Here is a 24,966-nt window from a genome sequence, read left to right as displayed (position 1 = left end):
GGTATTTAATACAGTTTTTGAACAAAGTGTCTGTGAACAGCAGCACACAAACCACTTGGGGGACTCAAATCAACAGCTTGTTGAGAGTCAACAGCAGGATAAGTTGCAACCACTCCTTGATTAAAGGAGGGAAAACATGATAGCCCTAATGATTCATATTATAGAGGGCAGCTTTTGGGTCAAGTGTGCAAGGAGAAGAAATATTGATGTTGCCTCACTGGCATGGTGTAGTGTTAATAGGGTGTCGGCATTTAGTTTATGCTAAATATTTGATATATGCCAGATGACAAATGGCAGTGGGAACAGACAGGGGAGGGGACAAGTGGAAAGCTTAGGAGGGTAAGAATCCATCTTTCCCAGGCTGCAGCTGATGCCAGACATTCAAAAGCTGCTTTTAATAGGTCAAGCAAGGAAGAGTCACAGCTGATGTCGGTTATTTAAAATTTTATTTGCCTCTAATTTATTCTCATAAAAACACTCTAATCTATTTGGTTTTAGTATTCAGACAGTACAGACTTCTGATACTATCACGAGTGATATTAGAGAAGCAGTACAAATCAAGCTACCTTAGCATGTAACCAAGCACAGGTGGAACTAAGCCCACCCACACTTGTTAAAACTAATTAACCTGCTTTCTTAGGCTTTCTAGTTAAAATGCAATACTCAGTAATGGTTATAGTCACCAAACCATATAAATAAAATCTAACATGGTAAAATGGGAACAGCTGAATGTGCAAGAGTCAAAGTAAAAATTTGTAAGTAGGTATTTTGTTAATTAGAGCAATCACCAGTTAACTGCATCTATGTTGTAACTGTCTCTTATAGGTGTGAGGCTTTCCTCTTCATTTCCAGTTAAAGTTCATCACTTTCATACAGTCCAGACTGCTCAGCCAAACGCTGAAACTCCCCTTCTGGAGAGAAAGCTTGTTTCACATCCAGTCCTCTTCCATTAAGTGCCAAATACTTGCTAAAAGTTGGTCGAACGCGTAACTGTTTTGGGGCTGGAAGTGGCTTATTTGTATGTGCTGGAAGAGAGAGAAAAAGCCTCTTTCAGTGCCTTCCCAGAGTGTAGAAAGACCCATGGCAGAGCAACCCCATTGCTTTTTATCTGCAATATAAACCAGCAGGCCCTTGGGAAGAATTTAGCAGACAACCCCATATGTCAGACACCAGAGATTTATATTCACCCTCTTGCTTGGTGTCAGGGAAATTGTAGTCTTTAAAAGTGCAAAAGGACACTCCACAGTGTCCTGTACTAAACAAAAGAGCTTTTCCCAGGATAGTTAGTTTTTGTCTAGGAAATAAATCCTCCCAGCAGTCTGAACTTTATGACATTAATCCTGAGGGCCAGTTCTGAGTATTAGATGCACTTTCTGTGGCACTGGGACCTGGAACTTACTTGCAACCTCTAGCCTGGCGTGGCATGTGGCCACCCCTGCCCCATTGACAGCAGACACGGTGTACCAGCCAGCATCCTTCTTGGTTGCATTATGGATCAGGAGGCAAATCCTTCCAGTATTGTCATGGAGCAAGCTGAAAAATGAAGGTGTTAATGCCTAAATGCTTTGAGGAGGAAGAAGAGAAAGCAGAGTCAGTTTACATGCTGAGGAGCTGAGAAAGCCCCAGAACAATCCTTGCAGGGCACTACATGCTGTTCAGACATGAACACTGCATTTGCGTTAGAGCCACCAGTGATTCACACCTTGGCACCATGCATGTGGCATCGATGTGTAGCCCCACACTGCACATTTCAGTCCTAAGGCTGAGCTTCTCCAAGGACCCTCTACTGCTGCAGGCACTCAGAGGAGCACCTGGGCACAGCTCTCTCCCTCTGTGCCCTCAAAACAAGGCTCTCAGCACATGGGCCTGTGCCCCCTGTGTCACACATGAGGGGCACATCCCGCTTTCCAGCCTGCTGCTTATAGAGACCAGCCCATTTACATCTGATTTAGCAAATACTGGTTGCTGTTTTCTAACACACCAATGGCCAACTCATCAGTAGGATACCTTATTCGGTCTGTATTATATTGTACCATTTCGTTGTTTCTTTTCCAGTAAATCCGAGGGGTTGGGATGGCAGAGATCTGGCATTCGAGTCTGGCTGTGTCTCCTTCAAAAACCTTTTTGCTTTGTGGCTTGAAAATGAAAGTTGGAGGCGTGTGATGTTCTTTAGCTAAATTAAAGAGGAGAGATAAGGAAGAGTTACTGGAAGTGTGGAATGCTCATGTCATGCTTGTTTTTTAAGATTCCAGGTTGCTAAATTCAGGAGGACACGTGTTCCTCACTGCATCTCCTTAACCTGCAGGCAGTTCCCATGAGCTAAAGGGTGTGGGAAACACAGTTCACTTTAGAAGGAGAGTCAATTATCATATGTTATCAATCTTGGAAAATTAATAACATCAGTTAAATTCTGAACATCTCATTATATCTGATAGAAGTGTCTTGAAGAAATACAGCATCCTAGATGTAGTTATGAAAATAGTCTTGGAACAGGTAAGTTGATTTTTATTGTTTGAGCCTGGATATGTGGAGTGCTACTTCTGCTTCCTATTAGTTTAATGTCCCAAACACAGGGAGAAAAGCAGTAGATTGCTGAGACTTTCCCAGTGTGTCCAGGGAATTATCAGTGCACTCAGTCTTACCAATTACTTCCACTTTTACTGTGAAAGACGCTTCTCCTGCACGGTTGACAGCCACACATTCGTATGTCCCTGCATCAGCTGATTTGACTGCTTCAAAAATAAACGAGTGGAACCCCTTTTCTGACACTATCATTTTATGGAACTGGTCCTGATGAACCATCCTTCCGTTCTGGTACCACATCACATCTGGAGTCGGGAGCCCACTGACCTGTGAGGGAGGGGAGAGCAGTGAAGAGTTAAACACCCCTAAGATAATAAAATCCCTCCAACACTTCAGGGAGTTTGATGCTGATAGGTGATCAAACCATGTTTCTACTGCAAAAATGTATAGTGTTGCCTAGTTCTGAATATTAATGAGATGTTGCACAGAAAGGCTCACGGAGTGCTGTGGAAAGATGAGCTTTAGCTACAAGACAGCAGATGCTGTTCCTGCAACCCCCTGTTGCTCCCTTCTTGTAGGTGGCTTTGTCAGGCCCAAGATGCTGATTTTGGGTTCAGCCTTTTGTTCCCACAGCTATCACTGCAGCAGTGCTGACACTCTTAACTGATAATGGCTGAAAATGAGCTGTCCTGCAGGCATGCTCCAGCTTCTACATGGCATGCAGAAGTCTGGGTGATTTGTAGGAAGATGGCTAAAGGACATGTGTAAGTCTGGCCGGAGTTTACTGAAGCAAAGAGGTTGGCAGTCATTAGGAAAACTCAAGCCTGTGAGGGAGAGCAGGGTCCTTTCTCACCCCAGTGTTGGTACAGCTGCCATGAAGTTTTAGGCCATTCTTGAGTTTTATTTCTATTTAGGACATTTCCTTGCTTGTCTGCTCCAGCAAGGGTACAGTTACCTCAGGGAAGCCTCACTAAAGGGAGGTGAGTCCTACACAGACCTCACTGGACTTGTGTCCACTGAAGTAGTGGAGTCCCTGTGCAAAGCACAAGGTCCCCTGCCAAAAAGCCCTTTTTCAGCTGGGCGTTAATACTCATTCTTCCCAAGGAGGCCTAGAGACATTCTGTAGTGGTCTATATTTACCACTAATTAGCTTTAATCATAATCTTATGCAGCTAATTCCACTTACATTTTCCAAGAGGAAATGCTGACATATTTACCCATCTCCTGTTTCTTGGTTTCCATAGCCTGGGGAGACCCTGAACCATCTGCCTTTAGTGCTCTGGCTTATTAAAATGCAAAGGCACTGCAGAGACCTCTCTCCATGCCCCACACCCCAAAAGGGAATGGAATGGGAGGGAGAGGTTGGCAGTGGAATTGGGAGGGAGAGGTTGGCATTACTTTGAAGTCGAGCCTGCAGAACCGCCCCTCCTCAATCACTACATCTTCAGGCACTTGTGTAAAACGTGGCTGAAAAAACTTCTCCTGGATTGAGTCATGTCCACGATCGTCGCCTCTTGAGGATGGTCTGCTCCTGAAAATGGGACAAGAACAGTAAATTGTGTAAAATCTACTGTAGCACAAGTGGTATCAAAGCTCTGATTGCAGCTGGAGTCCCTCAACACCTTTAGAAATCTAACAATTCTGGTGGTTTTTCAGCTGTAAGTCACAACTTTTGATCAGCCACTTCTCTTGCTCAAGTTGTTCAACTCAGCACAGAAGAATAACCTGCATTATGACCTTATATCCAAAAGACTTGACAAGAGAAACTTGGCGGTTTAATTTTCATAATTTATATTAATTTAAATATTTGTATTTCTTTGACTAGAAATTAATCTTCTAGAATGCAAAGAATATTTTTCCAAGGTGCATGGGAATTGCATTTCCCAACTCCCAAGGAGTTTTGAAACCTCTAATGCTATGCTTAGAATTCACTGGATTAAGATCATGGGCATCATCACCCATCCACAAATGGCAGCATTTTAGTCAAAAGGGAGTGACTTCAGTAATTAATACTTTAGCAAAAGTGATAAGTAGTGAGATTAAGCCAACATTGTCTAGAAATGTTTGAAATAAAATCTTGAAGAGTAGCACAGCACAAGTTTTTGCTTTACCTTACATGTGTTGTAGGAACCTGCAGCCTGGTGTTTTCTGCGTTCTGGTGCTTGGGAAGAGAAAGAGGAGAGGTGAGTTCACTTAGAAAGATTTATCTGCATACTGAATGAGAAGCCATTTTAAGTTCCTATCCTGACTGCTGCTTAAAAACAGAATGAATGTACTTCAGAAGTCCTTGGGACAGGAGGTAGAGGAACTTGCATGAGGACCTGACATACACTGTATTCACCACAGGCTTTGCCATGGAAGAACTTCCCATTGCTGCCCAGGTGATGGGTGCAGCAGCTTTGTCTGGCACAAAAGTTTTCTGCCGGCCCATAACCTTTGTTGGAGACGAGCAGGACTCCTGGCAATATCTAAACTGAGAGCTGAGTACAGAGTGTCCTTCCCCACAGCAGGAATAGAAGTGGAATCGCTGGCAGGAGCCTTGTATTGTGCCCACTTAAATATGGTACCAACAGCGATGGACACATGCTGAGCTGGAAAATACTTTTCTTTCTAGATCACAGCACCAGCTAAGCTCGCTGACAACTCTGCAATCACGTGGCTAAATCTGCTAAAGTACCTAGGATTGATTCCTGTTAGGAGCTTGGATGTTTGGAAAACGCGACAGAGTTTGGTGCCAGTGACTCGTTTTAGCTATGGAGTCAGAGAGAGCAAATGCTGCATGGAAATTTCTGGAGTGTTTGCCTTGAGCCATCCCAGAGTTTGGTTCTGTGCTCTGCAGCCCAGTCCTGTGGAACATTTAAGCCTGGGTTTAAACTTCAAGCAAGGAGGCAGTTTTAAGTTCAGGGGAAATATCACATGAATGAGGGTTTTGCTGGGCTGAGTTCCATGTGGAGTCCAAAGGCAATTGCCTGTTTCTGCTCATTTACACAAGTTCTGTACAGTTATTACTTGTCCTCTGAAATTACACTGTAGTGGTGAAGTTGTTGATGATTCTAATGACCTGTTACATGGACTGAGTTAAGTTACTGAGAAATCAGGGGGCTGAATGCATCAGTGACTACAATATTAAAAAATAAGACTGAATAATGGAAGTAAGATGTCCCAAACATAAGCCAATCTCTACTTCCAGTGTTCTTTTTTTAAAGCAGCATTTCACACATCCTGAAAAGTTGTCAGTCATCCTGTTTGGACTGAATATTTCCTTGTTCTTTGCAAAAGATGGGGCTTCCCTTGCTCCCTGACATTCATGATTTTTCCTTCTTTCCTGCTCTTCCCACGTGATTGTTGAGGGAAAATAGCTCAAACTGTGTATTCCTCCTTTGCTGAGATCTTAAGTGTCTGTTCCATGCAGGAGTTTTGCTGAGGGCTCTTTGGCAGGTGTGTGCCTGCTCCTGGCTCTCTGCTGCTTGCAGCGGGAGGGGCGTTTTCTTTCTTGCACAGGTACCCAGTGCCATACCACGGACATTTCCACTAACTTTGAGCACAGAAGTGCCAAAGACAGCTTCTAACTGGCCTGAATAACCAACGAACGATGCAAGTCTCTAACCAAAACACTTTGGAAAATACCAGTAGTGATAGATTCTTGTCTATCAGCATGTGAGCTGCTGAAATAACTGCTTTGCATTCTCTTAATGGTTGCAGCCCCCTGCAAGGGCAAAAACCCAACCAATCCCAGCCCAAGGCCATGACCTCTTGAAGCCAATGTCACTTATTCCCAAAAGTGACAGGTGTAAATCTTGTTGTCCTGGCCAAGCCTGCACTCGGGCTGTTGGGAGTGGGTACCTGGCTCCCTCATGGTGCTGCTCCCTGCCTGTCACAGGCCCTGGGTCTGTCCTGTGCAGCAGCTGTTGGAATTCCTCCCTGGAGAGGTCATTCCTACAGATCAGGCACAGCAAGGGAATGGTGCTTGAATTTACCCCCTCTGCCATCACCCTGTGAAAACACCAAACTCCTGCCACGGAGAGCTCTGCCTTTGAGAGCCACCCCTCACCTGCACTGGCACCAAATAAACCCCATCTCTGCCCCACCAGCACAATCACAGGAAATTCTTACTTTAGAGACAGGTCCCCAGTTACCTGTGCATTCTGCATGCTGTCTTCACCCTGTGTGTCCAGCACAGAGGCAGCATTCACTGGTCCGAGCAGCCTGCGAGCCATCCTCTCTTCATACGTCAGTCGCTGATGGCAGAGTGGAGAGGAATTCTAGTCAGAAGTCCATTTACTGTTTCAGACCAGCTTGTTAAGAGCACGTTAATATGCCAAAAATTCAGGTTATTGTTAATGGAAGCAGGAGCTGACCAGAAGCCCCACGTCTGGCCCAGAGGGTTTGCAGTCTGTGATGCCAACTGAAGTCAGCCTCAATATATACAGAACTGAAATGCATAAAAGATTAAACTGCCTGTTCATCAAAGCCTTCCTAATGCCATCTGTGGCCTTCCACTCCTCCTCTTTCTCTGCTGGGATTATTTATGGGTAGCTGATGGCATCATCCACAGAAGCCAGAGTAAGTCCCAGGGTACCTTTCTGTTAGGGCTGGAAAAACTTCCCAAGTCATTCAGCTGTGGAGCTGGAGGCATGATGGATGCTCCCAAAAAAGCAAGAGCCACACCAGAAGCAGGCACAGCCAGAGGGGAGCACCACTGTCCCTGAAAGTACTGGGGAGGTTTATGCCAGCACATCTGCAGGGTGAAATGCTGTGAGCTGTCTGGGGAGGAGGCAAGGACACATTTCAGGCATGACACAGTCAGTTCCTACAATCTGGATGTGGCACACAGGAATAAAGATGAGCGGAGTTAAGTTCAAGCTCTGTCAGTTGGGTTACTTTAGAAAAGTATGTTAGCACCAGAACACCTGACACTTTGCTGCCCACAAAGTTTCACTTGGATTTGGATTTTGTGACACGAGCTCTGACTGAATTTCTGCTCTGTACAGATATACATGTGTCTACTGCTGGGTGGGGAAGGGTTTGGGAGCCTTGTGGGACTTTTCTTTAGAAGAGAGCACAAGACCTTTAGCAAAACCTGTGAGAGCTGAATATCCCTGAGGTCCTTACGTGTGTATCAAGTGTGGCTGAGATTGGCCAGTTGGCTCAGAAGCTGTTGGAGGACAAGGGGAGGAGGACACAGAGGGGATTGCATAAGACTTATTTTTAGCCTGGCTTCCTATGGGAAGAAAAGCTGACTTGCTATGACAAGCTTTCTTACAGCACATAGGACACCTCTGTTTAGGGGCATATTCAGTCAGATTTGACCTATTTGTTTGCTCATTCAATATTTAAAATTACATATATGACACAAACCTGTTCTCACTGACGATCATGAAAATACTCCTTTCTACTTCAGGGGAAAGAAGATGGAAAACATTAAACACTGGACTGTTAGCGGTCTGCCTCCAGCCAGCAGAAAGGTTCCCACATTAGAAACCTGCCTGCTCTAGCTTGCTGCAGTGGGCTTCCCTACTGGTAGCAAATTTTTCCCCCAGATTTTTATTTCTTGGTAAGGGGGATTCTATTGTGACCCTCTGCAGAATAAATAAATAAGTACTGAGACTAAGAGGCCTTCTTATAGGAGACAGGCTTTATGATAAAAGCTCATGTAATTTCTTTCATTTGTCATTGCTCATATAAAAGAAAAAAATTACCCCATTTGGTGGTGGTCCCTAGAATGAACTTTCAAATATTCAAATTTTTCCTCAGGTTCTAATGGTTTTGAGATGTTTATTAACCCCAGTGTTGGAAACCAGGTTGTAGTAATGTCTAGACAACTGTGCATTCTCCTTGGATTTTTAATTTTCTGTGGATGTGATGTTCAACAGGATCCCCAGAAGAGTTCAAATTTGTGCCACAGCTGTAAACATGATCCTTTTTCTTTCACATTGAAAGACTATTTTGGTCATAAATGGCTTTTGCTCTTGTGGGATCTGTTGAGGTTCTGAGTAAAGGTCTTTGGGCAGTGCTGCTCCTGCATTTCCTGCTGCTTTTAGCTCAGTTTGGAGGCTGGAGCCCCTGGGATAGTAGCAGCAGCCTCTGCAGCCTGCTTGCACTCCTGAGAGCCTTTTGGTCCCTTACCTGGTTGCCGTTCTGGAGAAGGTTGTCTTTGCATCGGAGTTTCTTTTCCAAGTCCTGAATGAGGGCCTCCTTTGTTCCTCGAATTTCTTGGTCTGAAGTCTTCTGCATAGAGTTGATGCTGGCTTGTTTGTTATACATGGGCTGTGAGTAACTGCTCATGCAGGAAGAGAAAACAAAGTTATTCCTGTAGGCCTGCTTGATTATTTGCTACAGCTTCACAGAATGCACAGGAAAATGTGAGCCTGCCTCCTAAGAGCTGTGGTTCAAATGAACCCACAAAGCATCTGGGAGGAGAACAGGCCAAGCTGGGCAATTGAGTATCAAAACCCTAAGGGGAAGAAGCATCATGGTGCAGCCAAGTCACCGAGTGTCCTCCCACAGCACTCGTTCAGCATGCCTACATCCTGCAGTGACCCCTCACAGCCTGACCCTGCCATCCATAGCCACGGGACACAGTCAGCTCCCGGAGCTGGGTACTGCATTTGACTCTGAAAGATGCCAGGAAAAGAGGAGCATCCATCAGAACGGGTTGCAAAGGTCTGCTGGAGGTCACAGCACTCTGGGCTGACAGGCTCTAACCTGGTTTGTGACCTGCAGTGGGGCCTCCTATGCTGCACTTGTGTTCAGAAATTATTTCTATTCCAAATCCTCTTCCTCCCGTCGCTTGGGAATTTGTTCTGCTGACTAGACTAGAGTAGAAGGGTTATGATTCCAGAATACTCCCAGCACTGCTTGGACTTAATAACTTAATGTGAGTTATAACTTTAAAACTTGAGTGATTTGCCCCAGAGGTGAATACACCTCATGTCCCTGTTTGCCCATTAGTAGCGTGATTGGGAAAATAATTCCTCAACTCACTGCGTGCTGCATTTAAGAGCAGCTTATATGAAAAGCATAGTAAGGCACCCAAGCCCTTTGCTATGGAAACAAAAAACCCCACACCACAAACACAAACCCCAGCAGTCTCTCCAGCAGTGTTCCAAACCCCCACACTCCTGCAGGACTTCAGGAAACGCTCCCCAGATAACCCACCCCATCTTACCTTTCCCCTTCCCTCAGTGCTGTGATTCAGAAAACAGACAGAAATATTCTGATTTCCTGAATGCAAACTGACACTTAAACCCGGATTTATATCCAAGTCAGCAGGACCCCATTCCCCTATCAACTTTCCAATATCTCACTTTGTGCATATTCCACCCTGACTTTCCCCAGGACCTCCAGCTGATATTGGCAGGAATACAAGTTGGTGAGGAGGCAAGGCCCAGCTCCCTTTGAGATCTCACTGACCTTGGAAGATATTTGGATTGCAGCCCAAAGGCAAAATGATATAATACATATTTAGGAAAGAATTTATTCTTTGGTCTAAAGGGGTAAAATTTTCAAGGGGCCACCTTTCTTTTGCATGTATGATTAATAAAAGAGGTATTGTAGGTGAGTTTAGAGCCACATCATGATGTGGAACCTGAAAATATTGCTGAGACTTACTAGAACTCTCTAAGTTCTGTTGGGAATACTACTGCCTTCCCCCTGTCTCCCTGTTCATAAGACATGTTTTGGAAAGAAATTAATTTGAGATGGGTGCCTGTTTTCTGTTCTAAATAAGCTTAAGAGATTTCTGTCAAATCAAACTAAACAATTCAAACCAGCTCCAGAAAACTCACCCAGCAGCCTGTGACATGCCCACTGCGCAGTTTAATTCCCACACAGGGGCAAGCACTCAGCCTCCTGACCCGACCCATGCAGGGCTCTGCCTTGCACACCAGCAGTCAGTGGGAGCTGTGCATGGGCACAGCTTTACCAGGGCATTGCTTTGGGGTGGTGAGAGCTGGGGACAGGCCAGGCCAGGGGGAAGCAGGGCAGGTTAGAAGGCTGTGTGTACTTACTGAGGTTCCACGGGAGAAGGAGCTGGGCTGTTATAGTCGGGCTGCGAGGGGAGCACGGAGCACAGGAAGGCTGCGGGGGATTGGTTAGGCATGGGTAGAAGCCTCTGCCCGGATGATGAGCTAGCAGGAGACTGTGCAGATGCAGGTGTGATGGGATATGTGGATTCCTTAGGGGCACTACAGGAAGGCGAGGAGAGCGTGATTGAAGAGCTCAGCGATGACGAGGAAGAGAATTTCTGCCCGCTGGGGTTGCGAGGCTGGATGAGGATGGAGGACTGTTTGATTTCTCTGCTTGGCTCTGTAGAGGCTGCAGGTCCTGGAGGCTGCTGTTGCCCTTGACACATGTTCTTAGACTGGATAAAGTGTTTTGGACGTTCGTAGTTAAACATGGTTGGTTGGCACATAGAGGAAACGGATGGGAGATTAGGGACACTCATAGGAGAGGTTTCACGGCTGTCCTGGGTTTTTGTTGGTGATAATTGGCTTTGGATAGGTGGCTGGTAAAAGCTAGGTGATAGGCCACAAAAGTTTTCTTGGCCGGGCTCCTGGATAGAATGGAACCCTTGCCTTGCAGAATAGAGGCTTTCTTGGAGTGGATTTTCCCTTAAGGAAGACAATACAGATAAAATAAATTGTATGTCACAAGCTGAATCACCAAAATAGTGTGTTCTGAGCACTCATTAGAAATCCAAATACTATGAAGTTAAAGTTCAACTAAATTAAAGCTTGAACTTAAAATTATTTTAGGATTTGTTAGAACTGTCCCACAGCTGTATGAGCATTTTAGGTTACAGTAACAAGCCACACAGTCTGTCTGGCTCAAGTGCAATGATCACCAGACTTGTCCTGTATGCCAGAGCCCAGTAAATTCTAAAGGAAATAGCAATTGGTTAACCACCTGCCTAAATCTACAGATAAACACAGATACTACTGCTAAGCCAGGTAATTTCCCATGTATCATCTTAACTAAAGATCCCTGGGTCCTGCTGTTTTGTGCCCTGTCAAAATGCTAAATGTACTATTCCCCACAACCAGCTATCTGTGCCAAGAAATTCCTTGTACCATATGGAAACACGAAAGTTTCCCTTTCAAGTCTAAAACTAAACTTTTGAAACCAAATCTCCTCATTTCTTCTCTAATAGGTTTTGAATTCAGAGCTTCTAATATCCAACTGAGATTTGGGGTTAGAATGCCAAGGATTGTGTGTCTCTGTTTGAGATGATTTCCCGAGATTTGCTATTAAGGCTGCTAATTGCCAGAATGACATGAGCTGCAAGATAAGGTAGGGCAAGCTGAGCTGCTCAGAGTCCTGATTTATTTTGCAGGCGTTTGATATCTAAAAACCTGGGCTTTCCATCAACACAAAACCTGGGAGAGTTTCATTTAGCAATCTTTTAAAAATGGACAAATTACCTCAACTCCAGAATAAATAAATAATCCCTCAAAATAAACATAAACCCACTTATAAAAAGAAGAAGGGAAAAAAAAAGAATATAAATCTCCACAGTTACATGTGCTGGAAAAAATGGTAATCTTGCCCTACTGAGATCAGCTGTTTCACTGCTATATATACCCAGTATATTGTATTCCTCTCATTGGAGAGCTCAGAGAAGGGCTCCACCAGGTCATAAATTCCTGTGAGGGGAGATAAGTGGAGACATTGCTCGGATATTAAGGACTCAAGGCTTTCATTTCCTACAGGTAATCATCAATATTAGTTGTGAATTAGTTGTAAATAAACAGAGGCCTTATAGTAAAAATTCCCCAACTTTTCCCTTGTCATACTCCTGGAATTTGAAGCTGGCTTAAATTTTTGGAACACGTCCACAATATGTCCTCATTCACTAGTGTAGAAAACTCGTTCAGTCTTGTCTTTATCCCATTTTTATGTCACTACTGTACCACAGGCTGTGGACAGCATCCAGCGTTTACTTTGTTTTCTAGAACACTGCACTTAACCAAGCTCTGGTGCACAGCGTCACTTCTCACAGCAAGGGATAAACCATGTTTTCCTCAAATCGTTCCACCTTGATTTGGGAGGGAAAAAAATGAATCCGAAGAGACATTTGACCTTACAAGATGAAAACAGTAAGTAAGATCAGGGACAGTTTGCCTGTTGAAAACAAGCCCGTGTTTTTGGCTCTGTTGCCGCCCACGTTCCCTTTGACAGCGCCGCACCCGCCAGGTACGGTTGCACCTCAGCATTCCCAGCAGTCCCTCACGCCACCTCCCTAACCAGCTTCCAGCTGCAGAGTGACGTAGAGAAAACCCCAGCAAGCACCTTACCTACAGCCTAGGAGCCGTCACCTGGGCCGCGGCCGGTATTTTGGGAAGGACGGTCATTCACTGTCATAGCCGCCCTCTGCGCGGCGGTACGAGCCCGGAGGCTTTAATGTGCTGCCAGCGGTGACACCGCGGGACCGGCCTGTCCCCGGCCCCCGCCGCTGTCACAATAAGAGTCTCCGCAGCCGGACGCTGTGTAAGGGCCGGGGCCGGGACTTGGGCAGGTGCCCGCGGGCAGCGGATCCCCCGCGGGCAGCGCTGGCACCGCCCGGCGCTGCGAGCCGGCGCTGCGGCTGCGGCTGCGGCTGCGGACCGGCCAGCCCGGCTCTGGCCCGGCTCTGGCCCTGCTAACCCGGCTCTGGCCCGGCTCTGGCCCGGCTCTGGCCCTGCTAACCCGGCTCTGGCCCTGCTAACCCGGCTCTGTCCCGGCCCCGAGGGGCAGCGGCCGCGGCTCGGCCCTGCCGGGAGCGTCCCTGGTTCGAGCAGAAGGAGCAGAACTGCAGAAGTCGCCAGCTTTTGAGCAGAAAAGCAGGTGTTCTGCCCATAGCACCGCCAGGGAGCAGCGAGCAAGACCGCTGCAATATGCTTGAACGTCCCGAAAGCCCTCTTTGTTATGCCAAGGAAATTCTTGCCCAGAGGAGCTGTGACTGACCCATCCCTGGTGTTCGCGGCCAGGTTGGATGGGGCCCTGAAGAACCTGGTTTAGTGAAAGGTGTTCCTGCCTATGGCAGAAAAAAGGTCTTCTCTAAGGTCCTTTCCAGCCCAAACCATTCTGTGGTTCTAAATTCCTTGTTTAATTCATTGACTAGTTGTTTGTAGCTAATTGCCTCTGTAGTGATAAAACTCTGGTACTGATTTTTAAGGCCGTGCACTTAACCAACATACACTCGAGAGCCAGGTTTAAACTTGATTTAATGTCCCCAGCCGCAGACCCGAGCGAGCCCTCCCTCCGTGCCCAGGGTCACCTCCCCCCGCCCCGGGGCGACCCACACCCCGCTCCGGTACAGAGCTCGGTCAGCAGCAGTGGCATTGCTCATGGATGTGTCTGAAGAGCCATAAACTGAGTCACAAAACTAGCCTTGTGGAGAGAATATGACAAAAATACGGAAAATATTAATATTTTGCTGTTTGTGTTTGTTGTGGCAGCTATTTACATGGATGAAAAAATGCAGCTGTGGTGTTTTCACCAGAACAGCAGCAGATCCTACTGGCGGCTTAGGTGATTCGCATCCCTTTCATCACCAGCTTCAATGCCTAATTACATCTTAAATTAACATTATAGTGTTTTAAATATCTTAATTATACTTTGGCAACCATCGCCTATTGTTTAACAACACCCCAAGCCCGAAGGTCCCGCAGCTGGGCTGCCTGTGGGCTCTCGTCTCCTTCTCTGTGCCCGTGAGTCTGTCAGCACAGCGATCTTCACCAGGTTAATCCACCTCTGGTGTCAGTGTTTAAACATCGCCCCATCGTTTGTGAGCTAAAACTACAGAGCAGGTGTTAATTGAGTGCTAATTTATATAAATTCCTCGCATGAAAGTGATTAAGGGAGGGAATTTGTCCCTACTTGCCTGAGAGGTTATTTGCTTTTTACGTAAAAAGAAAAAAAAAAAAAAAAAAAGAATAATTAAAAAGAAGTAGTTTGCACAGAGAGAGGCGACTACTTAAAAAAAGGTACCTGGCCCATGATCACTGCCCTGCAGGAAGCTGTGAGCACGGCAAAGGGCAGGCTCCGTGCTCAGGCAGGCTCCCTGGCTTCCCACCAACCTCAACTTAGCACTAAGGCTGGCTGCGAGGCATCGGTTTAAGGAGAGTTTTACACACTTAAAAGAGTGGACACAACCGGGACAGCTTGTGTGAAAGAGAAGGAACAGGAAAACGTGACATCCAGAAGGTAGGAAAAAAGGTGAAAGAACTGGAAGCTGAACTGATGAAGGCAGAGGGATAAATCTCATCTCGTGTGCCAAGTAACTTAATAGTACTGTGTCCAGCACTGCAAGGTGTCAGAAATCAGCTTTTCTGTCCTGCTTCAGTTTACTCTCTAAGAGTGGTGCCCTGCTGCTTCTGATTGGGTTCTTTCTCCTCACTGCTTTGAGTCATATAGCAAAAAATGTCTAGAAGAAGAGTTAAGGATCTGTTGCTTATTAATTAAGATACATAAAAGCTACCTAAAATACCTGGCAATATATCAGTGCTTGAAGCCTCTTCTTTTGCTTGGATTGAATTTCTTTAACGAAGTTAGTAATCAACAATGGTTTTATTCTGCTCCGAGGCTGCTGAGGACACTGTAAGCTGCAGGTGTAAAGGGCTCAGAAAGAAGTAGCTGGTAGTGACAGTCTTGTTGAATTGCATTTTCTGGCTTTTGTGGAGTGCCTGTTGCTAGGCAATAATTGGGAGAATATGGGTACAAGGATTTCATTCATTTTATAGCTATTCCTGGCTTTGTTCTGTCATCACTGCCTTTGTTGGAATTTGCCTTTGGTAATACAGTTGCAACCACATACACTACATGAGGGAATTATATGCTAAATCTGACTAATAAGACAGTTATTTTACAGCCAGCTATTAGCCATGATTGCAGAGTTTGAGGTAACAGCAACATTTACAATGCTGAGTCACATTCATAATAATGTTTCAAAGCACCTTGCAGTATGTCTGTGGGATTTAAAGGTATTTAAATTCTTATAGATTAATAGATCTAGAAATTTTAATAGTTTCTCTCTGTATTTTGAGATGTGTCCAAAGTCTGGACGAGTTAAAGTTTTTTGTTTACATTTATATATATATATGGATGTAACCTATATTTTAAAAAGCTATTACCTAGCTGATTTTGGTGGCATGGTAAATCCCTTTATGCATTAGAGTCTCCATAGGGTCCCAGCTGATTTTCCTGGAGCAAGCCTGGATTTCATAGAAGGGCTTGAAGCCAAACTGAGAGCTTCCTCTTAATGATCTGCATGCTGGTTATTGAAGCAAAACCATTTTTACTCAGTGATTTAGCAAAAAAGTAACTCTCCTGAATGGAGACATCTATATTGAAATATGATCTCTCCTGTGGTAAAATTTGAAGGAGGCTGTTCAGAATTGTTAAAATGGCTGAGTACATCCAAAAATAATCTCTAAGCCAGGGAATGGTTTCTGTCAGGGACAGCCGTTTCCAGAGTCTGTAACAGGATCACTGCAGCTGCAGGCTGGCACTCAGCTGGGAGAGCAGGCACACGTCTGCCCCCACGTAGCTCTCCCTGTCCCTACCAGGACTGAGGGAATCCTCTGCTGGGCTTGGATGGCTGAATTGTCACCAATTGAGGTCATCATTATGCCTATAAACCCCTGAGAAACCCTCCAGAAATGGGGATGATGTCACCCATCTATGCATTCTAACCTGATTTGTTTCTCTGGAGCAATCAAACAGGATAACTGATAATGCCACAAGCATACAGTGACTTGAGAGCTGCATTTGGGATGGAAATTGGATCAAGTCTTGTTATAAAATGGGATACTTAATTACTGGGGGAAGATCTCCATCTCCCGAGTGGGGAGTGTCCCTGCCATGGCATGGGACAGCTTTCCTTCTATCCAGTGGGTCACTGGTTCAGTGCTTTTCCTCCACAGAGTGCTTTGCAGGTCCTGTCTGCACCACACTTACAGGATCTCAAGTTTTATTGCTGTCTTTCAGAATAGGAAACAGAAACATGAGGTGATGCCACTTGGCCAAGGCCACCAATGAAAGTGGTGGCAACAGAATTGTACCTCAGGATTTCCCAGGTACTGTGATCTTTGCCTCATGCTCTGCTGTGGAGCCAAAGGTCTCCTAGAGGACAATTATTTGGAGTGATGCTTTTAGGTTAGTAACAGATAGACACTCCTGAAAATTACTTCAGGCCCTTTCCTGGTGCTTTAGGTGGTTACACACTTGGTCAAATGGAGCCTGTGCTGTGACCTGCCAGGCTGGTGCTGCACCTTGTCATTGTCACCCAGGCAAACAGCTCAGGCTACTGCCTGTGCCTGGTCCCTGTCAGGGTAAGGGCCACTGGAGAGAGCAGCTGGGGTCACTGGACAGTTCATGCCTTAAGTGTTGTGAAAAGCTGGCCCAGGGATGTGATTTTCTCTCTGTCTTACCGCAGAGGAGAAGCCCGAGGTGAATTCTCATAAGCTCCATGGAAATCTTCAGCTTGGCTCTTGGAGTTCTTCTGGCCAAAGCTTGTGGCTGCTGCTCGAGTGCCCAGCCCGGGGCTCTCTGGGCTGTAGGATGGCAGAGCAGCTGCCCCACGGTCCTTGGCTCCTGCTTGGCTGCTCCTGGGGAAGGTGGGTTTCTTCATGGTGACCTGCACAGCTGGCCTGGGGGCAGCACCTCCAAAGCTTTCCAGCTCTTTAGCTCCTGGAAGTAGAATTGTCCCCATGTCAGGTAGGGAGCAGTGGTGGCTCAGCAGTACAGCACTGCAGTAACAGGGGATGGGAAATTGCAATGTCTGAGCAGGAGGATGAGGCTCATTCTGCTCTGCACAGACTGAAACCTGCGCAGCTGCATGAGCCAAACCTGACTTCTGGCAGGGCTGGTGAGCTCTGGGTACATGCCAGGTGCTGTTCTGGTTGCAGTTGGCTTCTAGCATGAGCCAAACAGGTCAGGTGCTACCATAAACAAGGTACAGACACAGCCAATGTGTTGGGCCAAGCTGGAATCCCTGGAGGGATGAAGCTCAGGGGTGAGGCTCCTCTGAGAGAGGGAACAGCATCTCCACCTTGCCATCCTTGCCCCAGGAAGAAGAGGGACCAAAAGCACAAACACAGAACAACTTGCATCCAGCCTTGAGAGGTACCCAAGCAGACTGCATGTTTTGGGCATTTCTCTTCTCTTGAGCCTACATAATTGTTTGGGTTTGGCTTCTGCTCGGGAAATAGCTGTGATTCTGCCTGATGTTGAGCAGCAGCAAATTCTTTTGTGCTTAGTTGCTCAACACAAAAATCCATGTGCTTACCTGGGGAAACAGAGAGATGTGCACTGGATGCTGCAGACCCAAATTCATTTTCAGCAACACATTTAAATATTCCAGAATCTTCTGGAAAAGCTTCTGTAATAACCAGGGTGCAGACTTGTTCTGAAATAAGAGATTCGGGCATGATGTTGTAGCACAAGAGGCAAATGTTAATCTGTAGCAACTGCTCTTTACAGGACTCTTTACTTAGTGGTGGGGATTGGCAAAAAAGTGATGTAGAGGGCATGGGAAGTCAAGGGGTTTAGAAAGAGCAAGATTAAAGAAGACTCTTCCTGTTTTTAATGAAACAAAGCACATTTTTGTGGTGGGTGTTTTGTTTGTTTAGTTGTTTTTGTTTGTTTCTTAGTGATTTTGTTTTGTTTTTTCTTTTTTCTAAATTCTTGCACAAGTTTAAAATATTATAGGTCAGAATGGTAGATATGCTTTCTCTTAGCATAGGGTGCTCTTCATTGGCTGAATGTAAAAGGATTGATACCTTTTTCTAAGTGTTGTAGAAAAAAATCAGGGCTTTTTGGGTGCTAGCAGCAAAATTAAGAACTTGAAAGCTCTTGGCCTGACTATTGTCTTCTGGCTACCTTTGGACATTGTTGTTTTATTTTGGATGAGGTGGGAAATAATGAGTGTGGTGAGGAGTCCAACAAAAAATGCACAGTGTACTTACCAGGAACTGCAGATGAACAAGCCTCTGCTCAAGATAAGAGAGAAAGAATTTAAATTATTATAATATCATAATGGTAAAAAAACCCCAAACCCTTCAGCCCTCACTCCCTTTCCCACATCAGCTGTCACCCTGGTTACAAGGAAACTATCTCCCTTTCTGTGCATCACAACTAATAGCACGTGGATAGGGAAAGCTCAGGTGTGGCTGGGGAACCTGGTGGTACCAACACCTCTCCACTGAGGTGATACACCAAGAGCTCCACTGAGGTGATACACAAAGAGCTCCACTGACTTTGGAGCTGGTTGCTGTGTGTTTGGCCCTCTGGAGCTCTGACTTCATGCCTGGGAGCATAAGAAATTGTTTGAAATGAGGTTATGCTTTTTTCCCCCCTGAATTCATCAGCAGTTCTAGTACATGGTAGCAATGCCTCCGTGGCTCAGCAGGGCTGTCATTAATAATTAACAGCCTGGAATCTCCCCCTGTTGTGCCTGAGCCACTCATGCACTGCCAGAGGAAGTGCAGAGTGTGCAGCAGCCTGTGACTTGGGGTCATCTGATACTGTAAACTTAACTCTGCTCCTGTGAACATCTCCCGATTTTTATAGCAGTTCTCATTCCTGTCTTGTCCCTGTCCCAGGAAAATATCTGTGCATCCAACAGCTGCAGCAACACCTACTTTTCCGCAGGATTCGGAAATCGGCAGAATCCACGATCTGATCATATTCCCTGTACCAGTGCACCTGCAGGGTGGGTGTGGAGTGAACGCGACACTCAAACACCACCAACTGCCCCTTGGTGGCTCTTATGTTCTGTAGACCCTGGAGGAGAAAATATTTGTGTTAAATGCCTGATATAAGTATTTCCCCATTGAGGCATTTATTAGGAAATGATATGCCCTTCAGGAAGGAAGATGATCTCGCCTGTATTTTCATTTTGCTTACAATAGTTTTCTGAATTCTAAATGCATTTGCAGTGGGTTGTGAGTGGAAATGTTTTCACCAGAAGACCAACACTCATTAAAGCCTTGCTTGTGCATTTAAATAAAGACACAAATGCAGGTAAAACTTCTAGTCCACTGGATGCAACATAATAAGGATGATTACAATATGAGGTTTCCACTTCAGCCTCCTTTGCAGGAAGTAAATGAGATTAATTCCTGTAAGTGGTTCTGTCTGGATCATTTACCAATTAAGATGTTAGTTTGATAGCATCACTAACGAAGTACGCTAGCGTTTTTGAATTGTAAATGAACCAATATTCCAGCCTAGAAATACCTTCTGTAGGATCAAGAAAATGCAAAAATCTAATGCTGATAGTTGCAGGACAGGCTGTGTTGTTCAGACAACTCGTGCTTTTTACCTTTGTAAACACAGGTGTGGTTCCATAGGCAGACCCAGACAGGCTCAGCGAGGGACTCTGCATCTAGATGGCAAAGAAAAGAGATTTCTATAGATTGATTTTTTCACATGCAGAAACCTGGCTGTGTTGCTGGCACTTTCCTTTGAAGGAGAAGAAGAATCAGAGTGTTTTATCTGTTGTTCATGTTGCTGGCTAATAAATAGCCCATGCAGAATCTCCTCCACTCAGGTGGAGTGGAGTTTCAAGAGGAAACAACTCCCTGGCTGCAGACACCAAGTTAGTGGGAAGAGGAGCTGATATCCAGTAAATGTAGCTCAGAGCTTTTAAGCTAATTAATTGGCCACATCTTGCAGCCTCTGTGTAAAGATTAGTGCTGCTGCCAGTAGCCTGTCCCCTTCTACAGAGGCCCTGACCTGGTTTAACTGGTCCCAGGTCTGGCACTCCCTGGCTAGTGTCATGTCTGGGGTTGCTACAGTGAGGCTGAATGTAGAGAAATGAGCAGGATTTTTCTGCTGTCCTGACATCCTCTGTTAAAGCTCAGCTGTCGCAGAAGTTCCAGTAAGGCCTCTGATTAAGGCAGTTTTGAGATGATCAAATATTTGCAGCGGCAGATATGTCCTTGTTCCATGGTGGAGTGGACTCCATGTGCACTCTTCTCTGTCTCATTTAGCTTTGGAACCACATGTCTTGCATATAAATGTGCAACTGAAGTGCTTGGGTTTGTTTTGCTGAGACACTGGCCTTTTTTAATAACCTTACCTTTGAAATAACCCATGTTTTCATCTCTTTCCCTCCCAGCCTAGGTTAAGATGTGAAACTGTCTCCAGGTGTTCTGACTTTCCCAGCTCTTGGCCACATATGAGCTCTAAACCAGCTCTCTGTTCCGAAGTGAATCTTTGAGGTATAACTGCAGCATTTCCAGCCTTGTCACCTGCTCCATCAGTTATTGGCAATTCTGACTAGGAAATATTCCAAGCCAGGGAGCCTTTTTCCAGAGCTTAGGGACCAGGCCTTGATATCCATGATGACCCTTGCCTCTTAGATGCTTGCTGAAAATGAGCCTGAGCTGATCCTTGCAAAATATTTCTAGAATGATGCAAATAATAATTTAAACCACGTGTAAGCTGCTCTGTGAGTGTCAGTAGATGAGGCTGAATTAAAGTGGTGTAACTCTGGTCAACTGAACGGTTGTGAGAGACTGCGCTGGCTGAGGGGCCAATGGACAGAAAACACTGGTGGCCCTCTGCTATTATCTAGTGTGTGGGGAAAAAAACAGGGCAGGACAGAGACAGAGGCTTTAGGAGGCTGAGTATACTTGATCCAATAATATTTGGATCACTTACTGTGACATTCCTCTGGCCCCGACAGGATGCTGAGACTTGCAAGGAGGCTTAGCCTTCGGATTTACCCTAAGAACCTGCAGAGACAAACATAAAGCAGTGTGTGTTTAGAACTATCTCCTTTTCCCTAGAACACAGCAATGACTGTTTTGTAAACTGAACGTAGGTTGGTTGGGGTCACACGGAAGTGCCAGAGGAAATGGAAGCATCCTGAGTATTTGAGAGTAGGCTCAGATCACCACCAGAACATGGAGACACCTTAACAAGACTATAGAGGTCTGATACAGACCTCTATAAAAGACCCAAGTTACATGTGAAACCCGGCTTCATGCTGGAACTAGGGTTTTCCTGTATTTGGATGGGAAAGTCTAAAAAAAACCTTGTTACTTCAGTGAAAGTGAAAATGGAACCTCATAAACCAGCTGCTAGGTTCCTCTGCACAAAGACTGTAGCATACTGGGTCGACACAGAAAAAGTAGTTATTGAGATTTTAATAGCTCACCATGGTAATTAAAGCTTTACAGGTTTCATCTTTGCTTCCCTTTTGCTATAGCAGGAGGGATTGTTCTTGCTGGTGTACCACAGGATGCCAACTCTACTTCTCCTGGGGCCATCTGCACCAGGACAAAGGCCAGCCTTGACAAACACCCTGCAGGAACAGCAGCAGGGCTGTTGTCACACACTCTGCTCCTGGACTGAGCCTTAGAACTGTGGCTCTGGTGAGGGACAGCAGCACGTGTGGCACACGGTGACAGTGCTCCTGTGCCTGTGTGCCTACAGCTGTGGGGAAGGACTGGAGCCTGGTTTGCCAGCCAGGAGAGGATATGGACATGCCTGAACTGACGTTCTGCTGGCTGCAGGAGCCATGGAGGTCCCCTGCTGCTCTCTGCTGTGATGCAATCCTCGTGAGCACAAGCAGGCCCTGGATTTGCATTCCCCATCCATTAGGGCAGCCTCCACCCTCTCTTGGTGCCTGTGGCATCAAATTGGCTGCTGTCTGGTAGCTGTCTGTGCCTGAGCCTGTGGCTGTGCAGGCAGCACCTGAAGGTGTTGGCAGGTGCTTGCAGAGCTGCTGTTTGCTGTTGAATGCTCAGTTGCTAAGGCCCCTGTAGTGTTGCCCTGTGAGCTCCTTGCCTGAGCCCCTGCCTGTGTGGCAGTTCTGCTTTGTGTTTGCCTCCGTGAAGAACCAGATGTGAGAGGTGATGGTTTGGCACTTTAACTCTCTTTAAGGTTGCAGTTGTTTTCTGCAGGCTGACAGTGCTGTAAGTCAGAAGAGCATGGGTGTTTCTTCAGGGTTTTGATCTTACCCTCATCGATCTCACATGGTAGAGTTTGGCACTTACAGTGTTTGTTAGACATTATGTAGAGTAATGCAAATTTCAGATCTTTTAGCTGACTGTCACCCTGTCTGGGAGCCATATGGGTGGAGTTAAGGTGGGTACCTGGTGTAAAGAGACAGAGATACTTCAGCAGAGTGGGATTTAGTTACCTTGAAGAGGTCAGTAGGCTACAAATAACCCATTTTACCAAATAAAATCAATGTACGTGTCTGAATTCCTCAGAGGCTTTGCACAGCTCTTTGGTGCAAATAATTTACTTGAGATCTGTTCTCTTTCTCTTCTGCTTTCTGGCACTCTCCGTAACAGTTAACACCCAATTACCATCACGGATAGTTTGCAGTCTAGTTGGATTTGCCTGGTTAAAATAAGAACATATTCCTCTGTGCCTCATTCACACCTGCAGTGTGTCACTGAGCCCTGAGGGCCCAGGCACAGCTACCCATGGACTTGGACTACCCATGGCTTTCATATTTCTAGCTGTTGCTCTTGATTTATAAATGTCTCTCAAGCAGTTCAAGGATGGCTCCTGTCCAAGGTTATACCATGAGGCCGTCAACAGGGCTGTGCTGTGATGCAAGGGCTGCTGGATAATCCCAAATCCTTGGATGTGGGAGCAGGGCCTGGGAATGTTTTTGAGTTGCCCTGGGTTCCCACTGCAAACCAATCCTGGCTGGACTCCACCACAGATTCCCGTGGTGCTGGTTGCAGTACTGCCTTCCAGTCTATCAGGTAACAGTTGGTATAGTCAGTTTTCAGGACCTGGAATATTGGATGATTTGGCTTTTTTCTGTTTTGCCTCCAAAGAAAAAGGCTGATGAAAATTCAGACATGTTCAGATTACAAAAGGAGTTCCTGGTCTGATATATCTGCTTTAAAGAGTGTCCCATGCACCTTTAAAGACACCATTAACAAAACTGCATTGGAGGATCTTTTCCCCTTCTTTTTCTGCACAACAAAAGACTTCATTATCCTCAGAACTGCCATCGCTCTTCATGTCCCACTCTGTTCCCAAGTCCATGATCAGTTTGGACTCACACAAAACATGCACAGAAACAGAGGGCCCAGAGGTTCCCCTGTCAGAGGGGACTGTGGCCATCTGTGGTGTAGGACCAGAGCACAGTGAGGTGCTGCAGGAGGCATTGCACACACTGTATCTGGAGTGAGGAGCACGGTCTGGGAGAGAGGTTGCTCTACTGAACTGAATGAGAGCAGCTCCTGACAAGTTTCCAGTATGATGAAAGAGACACTGAACTTCAGCACTAAGCAGGAATAGCAGCAGCTTATGAATTTGTGCTCAAGACAGTTACTCAGTTGCATGGCATTAGTTCCTCAGTGTGATGATTGCTGCTAAGACCTCCTGACGTGGCAGAGGCCATGGCCAAGGGATGGTGGCTGTCAGGGCTGCAAGTGTGCCTGGCCTGATGCCCTGTGACACACCAGGCAGTCAGTGTTCCCACAGTAAATACAGGCAGCCTCTATGTGGGCTGCTGCAGCTGCCAGTGCTTGAGAAAGGCTGGGTTAACCTCTCATCAGAGCAGATCCTGTCAGTTCAGCTGAGGGAAGACCCCATCACTGGGAATTCTGTTTGTTCTTGGCTGCTGTAGGTGAAGAAGGCAGAAACCGTCCTTGAAATCCACTTTGTTGGCAGCACCTCTGTTTGTAGACAAACTCTTCCTTCACACACATGGCTCATGTTAGATGCTCTGTTCTCACCTCCTCTTGTGTGGTCCCTCAGTTTCACAGTTTGCTTCTCATGGGTGTGCTGGATGCTCTCACTGTTAATATTAGATTTAGGTAAAGGAGAGTTCATGGGAACTGATGAAGGCTTATGAGCTTCAGTGCTGGGACAGTCACAGCTTTAGTCTGAATTCCCTGGTTTTGATTGAGACCTAATGACCTTAGGGCTGAGGATATTTAGTAAACCAGGAGACTTTCAAGCCTGCTGAAGATGATGGCTGGTGCTGCTTTAAAGGGCAGAGTGTATTTGGGAGAGCAAATGTCCTGAGAGCATTTGGGCACTGGCTGCAATGCTGACAAGCTCTGCCACTACTAATTAGTTTCACGTGGTTGAAATAGTGGGCTTCTGTAGGAGGCCAAAGCTGTCCTGTGTGTGTGGCTCTCCAACTCAGCAGTAAAAATGAGAAGAGGTCATTCAGCTTCCAAGAAAACACTGGAAGGTCACTCTGAGGTATCTGTTTTCTCTTTGGCGCATCTCCTTTTCCTTATGAGTGATGCTCCAAGCTTCTGTAACTATCAGTTCTCAGACTTCTGAGACCCCGATCCCACATCCTGAGGAGCTCTGTGTGTGACCTGCCCCTCTGCCTGTGTTTGCTTTGCTAAGCAGAGAGGTTTTCTACAGCAGGTTAGCAGACCTTGTTCCCTGTGAGGGTAGTGAGGTCCTGCCACAGGCTGCCCAGAGCAGCTGTGGGTGCTCCATCCCTGGAAGTGTTCAAGGCAA

At 46.0% G+C, this 24,966-nt stretch overlaps 1 protein-coding gene and 1 long non-coding RNA gene across 7 annotated transcripts in view; one reads left to right on the top strand and one right to left on the bottom strand.

Moving 5' to 3' along the window:
* Positions 1 to 431: 431 nt before the first annotated feature.
* Positions 432 to 12,978, bottom strand: MYOT (myotilin). Of its 6 annotated transcripts, none has more exons than XM_068205806.1 (10): positions 12,819 to 12,978; positions 10,533 to 11,135; positions 8,650 to 8,803; positions 6,660 to 6,761; positions 4,635 to 4,684; positions 3,922 to 4,054; positions 2,643 to 2,850; positions 2,008 to 2,173; positions 1,400 to 1,533; positions 432 to 1,025 (listed from the first exon to the last, which is right to left on the bottom strand). In XM_068205806.1, exons 2-10 carry the CDS (start codon positions 10,967 to 10,969, stop codon positions 853 to 855), a joined length of 1,557 nt encoding a protein of 518 aa, XP_068061907.1. In that variant the 5' UTR covers positions 10,970 to 11,135; positions 12,819 to 12,978; the 3' UTR covers positions 432 to 852. The 6 variants fall into 6 exon arrangements, with proteins under 6 accessions (XP_068061907.1, XP_068061908.1, XP_068061910.1 ...); XM_068205807.1 differs by having other exon boundaries at positions 8,650 to 8,800; XM_068205809.1 differs by lacking the exon at positions 10,533 to 11,135 and having other exon boundaries at positions 12,819 to 12,972.
* Positions 12,979 to 14,298: 1,320 nt separating this feature from the next.
* Positions 14,299 to 24,966, top strand: part of LOC137483045 (uncharacterized) — a 37,600-nt gene continuing 26,932 nt past the window's right edge. The window contains exon 1 of the long non-coding RNA XR_011004329.1: positions 14,299 to 14,721. This is a non-coding gene — a long non-coding RNA (uncharacterized lncRNA). The remainder of the gene's footprint in view (positions 14,722 to 24,966) is intronic.

Source organism: Anomalospiza imberbis, chromosome 15, assembly GCF_031753505.1.
Source record: "Anomalospiza imberbis isolate Cuckoo-Finch-1a 21T00152 chromosome 15, ASM3175350v1, whole genome shotgun sequence".
In the NCBI taxonomy this organism is placed as follows: domain Eukaryota; kingdom Metazoa; phylum Chordata; class Aves; order Passeriformes; family Viduidae; genus Anomalospiza; species Anomalospiza imberbis.
This window is presented reverse-complemented; position numbering and strand designations above follow the sequence as displayed.

Excerpts from the sequence above, each read along its gene's own strand:
- MYOT (XM_068205806.1), bottom strand. The coding sequence starts at position 10,969 with ATGAGTGTCCCTAATCTCCCATCCGTTTCCTCTATGTGCCAACCAACC. Across the intron at positions 4,685-6,659 it reads ACAGCATGCAGAATGCACAG|CACCAGAACGCAGAAAACAC; the intron begins GTAACTGGGGAC and ends TCTCTTCCCAAG. Across the intron at positions 2,174-2,642 it reads AGTAAAAGTGGAAGTAATTG|CTAAAGAACATCACACGCCT; the intron begins GTAAGACTGAGT and ends TCTTTAATTTAG.